The sequence below is a fragment of the Trichechus manatus genome, unplaced genomic scaffold, assembly GCF_000243295.1.
Source record: "Trichechus manatus latirostris isolate Lorelei unplaced genomic scaffold, TriManLat1.0 scaffold00044, whole genome shotgun sequence".
Classification (NCBI taxonomy): Eukaryota; Metazoa; Chordata; class Mammalia; order Sirenia; family Trichechidae; genus Trichechus; species Trichechus manatus.
The window spans coordinates 7,720,927-7,733,099 of NW_004443980.1; the positions used below are offsets into that span (position 1 = coordinate 7,720,927).

The following is a 12,173-nucleotide window of genomic DNA, read 5'->3' on the forward strand; positions in this document are numbered from 1 at the left end:
CTCCTAGGAATATATCCTAGAGAAATAAGAGTCGTCACTCGAATAGACATATGCACGCCTATGTTCATGGCAGCATTGTTCACAATAGCAAAACGATGGAAACAACCTAGATGCCCATCAACAGATGAATGGATAAACTATGGTACATACACACAATGGAGTATTATGCAACAATAAAGAGATGCCCATCAACAGATGAATGGATAAACTATGGTACATACACACGATGGAGTACTATGCAACGAGAAAGAACAACGATGAATCTGTGAACCATCTCACAAAATGAATGAATCTGAAGAGCATTATGCTGAGTGAAACAAGCCAATCACAAAAGGACTAAAATTGTGTGAGACCACAATTATAAAAACCCAAGAAAACATTTACACACAGAAAAAAACAATCTTGATAGTTACGAGGGAGGGAAGAGGAGGGGAAAGGAAATCACTAACTAGATAGTAGATAAGTGTTAACTTTGGTGATGGGAAAGACAACACACAATATAGGGGAAGTCAGCACAACTTGACCAAGGCAAAGTCATAGAAGCTTCCTAGACCCATTAAACACTTTGAAGGATTGAGTTACTGGGTCTGAGGGCAGGAGACCATGGTCTCGGGGGACATCTAGGTCAACTGGCATAACAGTTCATAAAGAAAATGCTCTACATCCTACTTTGGTGAGTAGTATCTGGAGGCTTAAAAGCTTGTGAGCGGCCATCAAAGATATATCTATTGGTCCCATCATGTCTGGAGCAAAGGAGAATGAAGAAAATGAAAGACATAAGGAAAACAGCAGTCCAAAGGACTAATGGACCACATGAACCACAGCCTCCACTAGCCTGAGCCCAGAACTAGATGATGCCCGGCTACCACCACCTACCACTCTGACAGGGATCGCAACAGAGGGCTTCAAACAGAGAGGGAGAAAAATGTAGAACAAAATTCAAATTCACAAAAGAAGACCAAACTTACTGGTCTAACAGAGACTGGAGGAATCTCCAAGACTATGGCTCCCACTCACCCTGCTAATTCAGAACTGAAGCCACTCCCGAAGTCCACCTTTCAGCCAAAGATTAGACAGGCCTATAAAACAAACAGAAAGGCATAGTGGTTAAGTGCTATGGCTGCTAACCAAAGGGTTGACAGTTTGAATCCACCAGCTGCTCGTTGGAAAATCTATGGGGCAGTTCTTTGTCCTATAGGGTCGCTGTGAGTCAGAATTGACTCAGTGGCAGTGGGTTTTTTATAAAACAAACAATAACACACAAGAGGAACGTGCTTCTTAGATCAGTCAAGAATACAAGACCAAATGGGTAACACCTGCCTAAAAGCAAAGATGAGATAGCAGGAAGGGACAGGAAACCTGAACAAATGGAAGCATGGAACCTGGTGTGTAAAGGGAAAGGAGGAGAATGCCAACACATTGCAGGGATACAACCAACGTTTCAAAACAATTTGTGTATAAATTTTTGAATGAGAAACTTATTTGCATTGTAAACTCTAACCTAAAACACATACACAAAAAAGAGATTACAGCCAAGGAAACTCTATGGGGCAGTTCTACTCTGTCCTATAGGGTCGCTATTAATCAGAACATCCATGTAGGGCCTGGGGTTAATATTTTTAAAGCACTAACAGAGTCCCTGGGTGGTGCAAAGAATTAACATACATGACTGCTAACTGAAAGGCTGGAGGTTAAAGTCTACCCAGAGGTGCATCAGAAGAGGTTATCTACTTCCAAAAAATCAGCCACTGGAAACCCGATGGAGCACAGTTCTACTCTGACACACACGGGGTCACCGTGAGTTGGAGTTGACTTGACAGCAGCTGGTTTTATTTAATTAATCAGAATCTCCAGGAATGAGGCCCAGGCAATGTAATATTTAAAAGCTCCCCAGGTCATTCTAATGTGCAGCCAAAGTTGAGAATAACTGCTACATATGAAAGAAACTAGGTACTGATTATAAAGATTTTATTTTTTAAATATTTGGCCTCAAAGAATAATGTCTTTCTGGAGGAAATTTTGACTTTGCTATTTAAGAACAACAAAAAAAAGGAAGAAATGACAAAAGTACAGAGAACCATCGGGGTGTGTGTGTGTGTGTGTGTGTGTGTGTACTTTGTACATGGGACATTAATGTAATTCAGGGTCATTAAGCCCTGGGGACCTAGAACTCTTTTGGTGATCTGATGGAGGCCCTAGATCATTCTTCAAAGACAGGTACCTGCATGCATGATTTAGGAAATCATTTTAGGGAGATCACAGACTTCCTAAAATCAATGTTAAGGACCTCTGATATAGTCATAGATTTTTATAACTACCATCAGAAGAACAAATAAGGATGTAAAAAAAAAAAAAAATCAAACATAAGAATTGAGAAACCTGAGTATGAGTCTTGATTTTGGCCCTGAATTGCTGTGTGATTCTAAATAAATCACTTAAGCTTGCTAAGCCTTATTTTCATATCTATAAGATGAAATTTTTATCTTTTAGTTAGCAGCTGAGCTCGTTAACCATTTGCACCACCCAGGTAAAGTGTAAAAATCTAGGATTAAGAATAAAGCCTGCCGTGGACTCATCTATCCTGAGACCAGAAGAATTAGATGGTGCCCAGCTACCACTACCAACTATTCTGAGCAGGGACACAATAAATGGTCCCAGATAGAATGGAAGAAAAATGTAAAACAAAACTCAGATTCTTAAAAAAGGCCAGACTTACTGGACCAGTGGAGACTAGAGGAACCATCGAGAACTCCCACAAGATACCCTTTAAACAATGTACTGAAACTACACCCGGAGGTCACCTTTCAGCTAAATAGATTGGTTGATAAAATAAACAATATCACCCGTGAGTACTGTGCTCCTTTAAATATCATCTATATGAGACCAAACTGTCAACATTTACCCTAAAGCAAAGATGATAAGGGAAGGGAAGGGGCAGGGAAGCTAGATTAATGGAAGCAGAACAACCAGAATGAAAATAATAGAATACATTGTGAAAAATGTAACCAATGTCACTGAACAATATGTACAGAAATTGTTAAATGGGAACCTAATTTGCTGTGTAAACTTCCACCAAAAACACAATAAATATTATAATTTTTTAATAAATACAGAAATAAATAAAGCCTGGCTTTCACAGCCATTGGTTCAGAGTTGATGTCATTTACTCAGGCTATGGTAAGACTTTAACTAGAGGTGGGAGCAAACTGGATGTGCAAAAAGTAAACAGAGCTGTAAGAAAGACACCCATCAAAGGCTTCGTGTTCTTGGATGTCAATGTTTCACACTGATTTCATTGTCTGGGTTTTAATGGAAAGAGGAAGAGTATGAATGGAGGATGAAATGCTGCTATTGAATTTTAATTATTGTTTTTCACTCCTCTAGAAAAATAGATTAAGCAAAATGCAGAGTCATGTAGTTCAAGCTACTGTCTGTTTGTTCATAAAGGAAAATGCTTTGTATGCAGAAATTTCAAGTGAGAGGAGATGTCAGGTCTCCAAAAGCAGCTATTATCAAAGGAAGCGGCCAGAAAATTACTGCATTGGAGACGGCTGTGACGCAGTCTTGGGTGTCAGCCAGCTTCTTCATCCCTCTTGGTCAGAGCGTGCTTTTGAGCTGTTTATTGTACCACAAAGTTTATCTAAGTGTTCTAGTTCTCCAAAATAAACTTTCTTCAACTACATTATAGAGTATAGGCTACCTGGGTGGCACAAATGGTTAAGTGCTCGGCTGCTCACCAAAAGTTTGGTGTTTCAAACACACCCAGAGGTGCCTCAGAAGAAAGGCTTGGAGATCTGCTTCTGAAAGGTCATAGCCACTGAAAACCCTATGGAGCAGTTTTACCCTGCACACGTGGGGTCACCATGAGTCAGAATCTACTCCATGGCAACTTTTTGTTCTGTTTTATTATAGAGTATTGCTTTAACTTTCTATTTATTCTTTCTACAAACCCTTGCTGAGCACTTAGTATGAGTGAAGCACTGAAAATGAATGGTATGTGGTAGTTTTCAAGATACTCTTTTTACGTGTAAAGAGAACGGGCCATTTCAAGGCCTAATTGCCTTGATTGTCTCCCTCCAAATCAAGGATACCCTTCTAGACACAGAATGACCTGTCTCTACCTTCCTACCACATTCTCTTTAATCCAGACAGTGGCTCTTTACCCCAGGCAGTGAGGTAAATGGCTCTATCACCCCTTTCCCTCCCTGGCTGCCAAATAGAGCCATTCTGGAGGGGAGTGTGTGTGCGTGTGTGTGTGAGTGTCTGTGAATGTGTGTGAGTTTGTGTGTGTGTGAGAGTGTGTATGTGTGTGTGTGAGTGAGAGTGTGTGTGTATGAAAGTGTATGTGTGAATGTGTGTGTGTGTGTGTGTGTGTGTCTGTGTGTGTGTGTGTTTTCTCCCCAACCACAGGACACACTTCTGAATTCCAAATGATTGAATAATTTGGCATCTTATATAATTCAATAATCTGGTTAATTGAGAATTGCAAACAAATGGCAAACAAATAGGGCAAAAGGCTCTCAAGCTACTGACTTCTTTTGTATTAATCAGGAAAATAAACACCCAAGAGTTTAATAACAAAGTCATACACCTTTTTTGGACAGTTGATATTTTCTTTATGTGTATCATGACTAATAGTAATGGTGGTAATTCATCAAATTAGAAAAGCAATCAACAGTTCTAGCTGTACAAAATTAAAATTGATTGAGAGCCTATACCACCCTTACAGAGTTAATAATTACATCATTATTAAACATACAGCACAGAGTCAAAAATGCTTTTTAATAACCAAAAGGTGGGTGGTTCAAACCCACCCAGCGGCTCCACAGGAGAAAGGCCTGGTGAGCTGTTTCTGTAAAGATTAAAGCCAAGAAAACTTATGGGGGCAGTTCTACTCTGTCACATGGGGTCACTATGAGTCAAAATCAATTCTACAGCACCTGACAACAAGTTTAAGAAGATCTACTATATACTAAAGTCTAGTATATACAAATAAAGCAAAGTAGATTAGAACAAAATAGTATTAATGTATGTAGTCTGACTAGTTCTATGGAGAAAGCTACTCTCACGATTATCTACCATTGACAGAGCATCCACTCTGGACTAAGCATTGTTTAAGGTGATTTGCATACTGATTTCATTGTATCCTCACCACATCCGTGGAGACATGTTGGTGCCAATCTCATATTATAGATGAGGAACTGATGTCTACAGGGATGAAGTAACCAGTCCAAGAACACAGAGCCAGAGCCAAGACTCAAACCCAGCTCTGTCTCGTTCCAAAGCATCTGTTCTAATCAATGATTGTCTGCACTGTCTAACAAAGACCCTGTAGATGAGTACAGGAAACACCTTTCACAGAAAACAAAACACCTTTCACAGAAAACAAAACACTCCTCTTAGGAATAATGTCTTAAATTTCACTTCGAAGAGTTTTCTGACAGATAAGCAGAACTAGTGGGTGTCCAGGGTCCCAGAGGATGTTCCTTTAGAGCCAAAGCTCTTGTTGGCCCACAGAATGTTTCCGACAATGGGGCAGGGACAGAGAGGAATGAGGGAAATGAAGACTCACTAACGACACAAAGTGTCCTTAAGAACAGTTCTGATGTCATTTATCTCCACCTTCCAAGAATACTGGGATAGCCTTGCATAGACAAGTGATAAATATTGTCAGTTAAGTTTGTGAAGATAATGACAAAGGTCACTAAGAAAGATTTGTGTTAAATATTACATTAACTCAAACTAATGTCTCCCCTTGCTAGGATGGCCATTGTGAGGTGATGTGGGGTTAGGAGCGGAACTCTGCTCCGAGTACGCAGAAGTTAGATTATAGAACCTCAAAGAAATTTTCTCAAGTTAAGCTACAGCCACGATTCAGTGAGGAACCTGTGTTCTTGGCTGGGTGGAGACCACATATTTGACTCTAAAGGGTGGTCAGAAGCACTCACCAAGACATCCCTTGGTATGTAGCTCTGGGGGAGCTGAAAATATGGGCAGGAGTGAGGAGGGAAGCTTTTTCTTACTCTTTCTCCCAGGCTGCCCCTGTGGTGTCTACCCTTTCATGAAAGGTGCAACAGGAAACTAAGTTACACAGAGTATTGCTTCGTGTGTCCTCTCCTTTCCCATCACCCTGACTGGCCTGACCAGCCTCAGGCCAGTAGAGGAAGACGCCCCCACCCCCCGCAGCAGCAGAGAGGTGCTACACAGGCCTGGTGGCCTACACAACAGGATCCAGCCTGTCTGCACCTGCTGGGCTTCAGAAACGGGGCAAAACCACAACTGCACAGTTCAACCAGCAGCTGACTCTTCCTTTAATAAGGTCCCATCATTATGGGCAGTTGCCATCAAGTTGATTCCAATTCATGGTGACCGTTATGGATTGAACTCTGTTCCCCAAAAATGTGTGTCAACTTGGCTAGGCTATGATTCCCAGTATTGTGTGATTGTTCACCATTTTGTCATCTGATGTGATTTTCCTATGTGTTGTAAATCCTACCTCTATGATGTTAATGAGGTAGAATTAGAGGCAGTTAGGTTAATGAGGCGGGACTCAATCTACAAGATTAGGCTGTATCTTGAGGCAATCTCTTTTGACATATAAAAAAGAGAAGCAAGCAGAGAGACAGGGGGACCTCACACCACCAAGAAAGCAGCGCTGGACCTGTGGTTCCTGTGCTTGAGAAGCTCTTAGACCAGGGAAGATTGATGACGAGGATCTTTCTCCCAGAACTGACAGAGAGAGAAAGATTTCCCGTAGAGCTGACACCCCAAATTTGGACTTCTGGCCTCCTAAACTGTGAGAGAATAAATTTCCTTTTCTTAAAGCCTTCTGTTTGTTAATCCATCTATTTGTGGTATTTCTGTTATAGCAGCACTAGATAACTAAGACAGTGACCTCATATGTGTCAGAGTAGAGCTGTGCTCCGGAGGGATTTTTTGGAAGTAGATTGCCAGGCCTTTCTTCCAAAGTGCCTCTGGATGGACTCAAACCTCCAACCTTTCCATTAGCAGCCAAAAGTTGGAGGTTCAAGTCTGCCCAGAGAAGCCTCCGGAAAAAAGGTCTGGTGATCTATTTCTGCAAAAAAGCAGCTATTGAAAACCCTCTGGAGCACAGTTATACCCTGACACAGATGGTGACTGGTTTTATGGAAAATCATAGGGGGAAGTCATTGTGATTAGAGGCCAAGTGTTGCCTTTACTCACTTCTCCTCTCTCCTCTGCCTAAGCCCTGTACCTGACACAGCTGTCCAGGTCCCCCAAATGTGAGTGGCAGAACGACTGTCTGGGGGCTCATGTTCCCATGTATTATCTCATTCTGTACTAATTTTTATATCTTCCAATAAAAGAAAAGTCTGTGGCTGCTTTCTTTTTAGTAATTCAACTTAATAAATGCTCTACTACTAAATGTATAGGGATAGATATAGAATAGATATATATATATAATGACCTTTATGGGACAATTGGTAATTTGAACAATTTATATTTAACAGTATTAAGGAAATATAAATTTATAGTTAGGAGTGACAGTGGTATTGTGATCATTTTTCTTTGTTTTTTAAGAATGCATAGTTTTTAGGGATACATCATAACATTTTTACAGATGAAATGGTCTGTCTGGGATTTGTTTCCAAACAACACAGGATGGGGGGCAACAGGTAGGTATATGGGAAACAAGATGGGCCTGGAGTTGACGATTGGTGAAGCTGAGTGATCGGCTCATGAGGATTGATTTGCTGTTCTTTTGTATATGCTTAAATTTTTCCCATAATAAAAAGTTTTTAAAGTGATCAGAATCAGTCAGAGTTACTTTAAATGCATAATAGAAAATCATGTTTTTAAAAATGTTTAATGATGTGTAATTTTTATGATTTACTATGAAATGGAATCGCAGGATCAAAAACGTCACATAAAGTACTGTATATACATATACTTACATATCTAGGGAAATAGAAAGAAGAAAATAGACAAAATGTAAGTTATGGTTGCCCCTGGCTGGTGAAAATATATGTTATTTTTCTTTATTCTTGTTTCTTTTCTGTATTTTCCAAATTTTCTAGAAAGAAAATATATTGTTTATAATTTTATAAAGTTCCTTTTAATAAGTCATGCTCATGGTATAGTTATGTGAAAAAAGTTGCCTAAGTATATATAAAATAGAATCCCAATTCTGTTTAAAAATGTGTGTGCAAGTTGTGTGTGTTTATCTGAAAGGTATTTTTGTTTCTTAGCTTTTTGCATATTTTCTTGAATTAATAAGTATAATGTTCTAATCAGAAAACTGAAGCATGAAAAATTAAAGCTAGATTTATTATATTTCTTTATTTGGCTGCTAACCAAAAGATCGGCAGTTCAAATCCACCAGCTGCTCTTTGGAATCCCTATGGGGCAGCTCTACCCTGTCATATAGGGTCACTATGAGTCAGAATTGACTCAACAGCAAGTTATAAGGAATGGACTATATAGGGCAATGCAGTAGGTAAGTATGAGGAGCTTTATAATACATGCTTATAAAACTGAGAAGCCAGTCCAAATGAATTTTAAACTCTCATTGAAAGTATCTGTTTAGCTTTTGTACTCTGCTGATGTAAGATCCTTTAAACAACTACCATTATGTAGACATACTCTTGCCCTCATGCACTCAATTTTTTTAATAATCGCGTTTCCTTTTCTGTCCCGTTTCCAGGTATATCCATGCCAATTCCGGTCTTTGGGCTACAGGATGATTCCAAGGTCTTTAAGGAAGGAAGCTGCTTGCTTGCTGATGATAACTTTGTCCTGATTGGCTCCTTTGTGTCTTTTTTCATCCCTCTGACAATCATGGTGATCACCTACTTTTTAACTATCAAGTCACTCCAGAAAGAAGCTACTTTGTGTGTGAGTGAGTTTGGCACCCGGGCCAAATTAGCTCCTTTCAGCTTTCTCCCTCAGAGCTCCCTGTCTTCAGAAAAGCTCTTCCAGCGCTCCAACCACAGGGAGCCAGGGTCCTACGGCAGGAGGACTATGCAGTCCATCAGCAACGAGCAAAAAGCATGCAAGGTGCTGGGCATCGTCTTCTTCCTGTTCGTGGTGATGTGGTGCCCCTTCTTCATCACAAACATCATGGCCGTCATCTGCAAAGAGTCCTGCAACGAGGACGTCATCGGAGCCCTGCTTAACGTGTTCGTGTGGATCGGCTACCTCTCCTCAGCCGTCAACCCACTCGTGTACACGCTGTTCAATAAGACCTACAGGTCGGCTTTTTCACGGTACATTCAATGTCAGTACAAGGAAAACAAGAAACCTTTGCAGATAATTTTAGTGAACACTATACCAGCCTTGGCCTACAAGTCTAGTCAACTCCAAAAGGGCCAAGGGAAGAATTCAAAGACAGACGCCAAGATGACAGATAATGACTGCTCGATGGTTGCTCTAGGAAAACAACAGTCGGAAGGTGCTTCTACAGGCGATGTCAACACAGTGAATGAAAAGGTTAGCTGTGTGTGATAGGCTGGTTGCCATGGTAACTGTGGCCAGGCACACTGAGCAAGTTTTCACCTATCTGGGACAAAAAAAAAAGAACAGGGAGCCTGGAAAAAAAATTAGGCCAGTCTAGTGGAACCAACAGTAATATCAATGTACACTTTATTTTGTCAGTGAAAAGCAGGGTTAAATGCCACAAAATGTGCACTTCTAAAATGTCCTGACAGCATTCCAGCTGTGAGCGTTATGGTACTTCTTTTTAACATTGTAAATGATATGTCTTTAAAATGATTAGTTTTCATTGTATAATTATAATGAGGCCATAAATAAATCTAAATGAATTTCTGGTGTTGAATGGAAACCTTGCTAGTGTGTTGTTAATTGATGGCAATGGGTTTCCTGGTTACCTCTTGCTATAAATATGAATAGCTATAAATAGTGAAAAGTCTGTTGACAATAATGGCCTCTTACATAAAAGAAAATTCTCATGAAAACTTACCATTATCTGTGTTTTGAAAGACAAAAAAAAAAAAAAACACTAAGGACAGTGTTATGAAATCTGCATTGCTAACATAATTAAATACTTCACGACATTTTTCATTCCTGCTTTTCCATAGATGCCATTCTGAAGGATTCATAAGGTCGCTGGCATTTGCAGCATTTCAAGTTAATTCTTCTCAGAAAAGATTTTAAATGTTATTTAATAACTATTGCTGCTTTCTCTTCTACTTCTTGTGCTTTACTCTGAATTTCCGATGTGGTCTTGTTTAGTGTTTGTTTTACTAGGTAAACTATCAAAAGCGTAGCTTAACATTACCAAATACGTTCTAGAAATTGCTTCTCTAGAACAGCAGCATAGAGTTGTTGGGTGGCTTGCTCTGTAATAACTGCATCGTGCATGCGCCCCTCTGAGCAGTGAGCAGTATGTTGACATAACTCTGTCCAGATGGAGAAATAAACTCAGGTTTCTGGTTGTTAACAACAGTGTCTTAGGACATCGCTGTAAAAAGCAGGTATCTTTGCCGTTGACACCCATCAGGTAAATTGATGCCTTCAGATCAACGTATATTATCTACTAAAACTGTTCAGCTTGCTTCTACAATCATCTATTGAGTGTATACCACGTGTGAAGTCATTTTCTAGGTAAACCAGTTGTCGTCAAGTTGACTCCGACTCATGATGACTCCGTGTGTGTGAGAGCTGAACTGTGCTTCATAGGGTTTTCAATAGCTGATTTTTCAGAAGTAGATTGTCAGGCCTTTCTGCCAAAGCACCTGTGGGTGGACTTGAACCACCAACCTTTCAGTTAGCAACCAAGAGTATTAATATTTGCACTACTTGGGGACTCCAGTTGGCTAGGTACCAGGGATATAAAGGAGCCCTGATGGCATAGTGGTTAAGAGCTCAGCTGCTAATCAAAGGGTTGGCAGTTTGAAGCCACCAGCCGCTTGCCGCCTTGAATACCCTATGGGGCAGTTCGCTATGAGTCGGAATCGACTCCATGGCTATGGGTTTTGGGTTTTAGGAATATAAAAATGAATAAAACAAGATCCTTGCCCTTAAAGAAAATAACTAAACTGAAATTGTCCTTCTCAAAATGTAAGACTTATTTTGAGAATCAAAATTAAATTGATTTTCTTTTTACCTGGTTCAAAACAAATTTGTTTCACCTCTGAGGGTAGTATTCTCAAATAAGTTTTCCTGATTGATTTCCATTGAATTCCCAGCAAACAAAAGGGGAAGAAAAAAATCACTAAGATAAAAATTGCAATTAGTTTAGAAATATGCACCTTAGCCTGGACCCAAGCTATGACTACCAAGTTTCACACAAAATTTCTGTTGTCCCTCTCTAAAAATTAACTCATTTTAGTATTACTCACCAACATTGGACTCCCTAATAAAGAAGCAGGTAATATAATATTTTGTAGAAAAGTTTGCTGAAGTGAGAAAGAGATTAACAGCAGTTAATCCACCCTGACAGAATAGAACTGCCCCATAGGGTTCCCAAGGAGCGGCTGCTAGATTCGAGCTGCCAACCTTTCGGTTAGCAGCCAAGTGCTTAACCACTGCACCACCAGGGCTCCTGATATTGTGTTACTCTGTGTAAAACTGCACTTTGTTGTTGAATTAGATGTGAGATATGTGGTTTCAATACTAAAGCATTTCATATTGAATGAAAAATAGCTTTTTCCCTAAGCCTTTTGAAAAAATTATAGGTTTTTAAAAGTAAAGTATATGGGAGGTACCATTGTGTAATTTGGAAATACATTAAGTCTATCCTAATTGTGTCCTTAGAGACACGTTGTTGACTGAAAAGATGATTTGCTATTTCAAAGCTAGAATTTATAGTAAGCCACTAGTACTAAGCCTTCATTTGAACTGACTACTCCTCAATGATTATATATACCAACTGGTAAGAATATAAATGACTCTGTTCTAATAATGTATTTTGTCTTAGTGTGTAACTGCACATCTCATTCTATGTTAGAGAAAAGATTACAGATTCTACCCCAATATACTCAATCTTGAGCAGGATGAACAAAAATACTGCCTGACAGATGTCTTTTGACTGCATATATATTACAAATGTGAACGTGTTTCTTTTCTCTCCATAAGTATCTATTCAAGTGTGTATAGACAAACGCATATCTGTATATATGTACAGACGTGTTCCCATTGCACTTTATTCAATATTTATATATTTATATGGAGGA

At 39.5% G+C, this 12,173-nt stretch overlaps 1 protein-coding gene across 1 annotated transcript in view; it reads left to right on the forward strand.

The window, feature by feature from the left end:
• Window positions 1–9,836, forward strand: part of HTR2A (5-hydroxytryptamine receptor 2A) — a 103,709-nt gene extending 93,873 nt beyond the window's left edge. Inside the window, exon 3 of the mRNA XM_004376585.2 lies at window positions 8,684–9,836. Within this exon, the coding sequence (XP_004376642.1) occupies window positions 8,684–9,483 (800 nt within the window). The 3' untranslated portion in view covers window positions 9,484–9,836. The remainder of the gene's footprint in view (window positions 1–8,683) is intronic.
• Window positions 9,837–12,173: the final 2,337 nt, after the last annotated feature.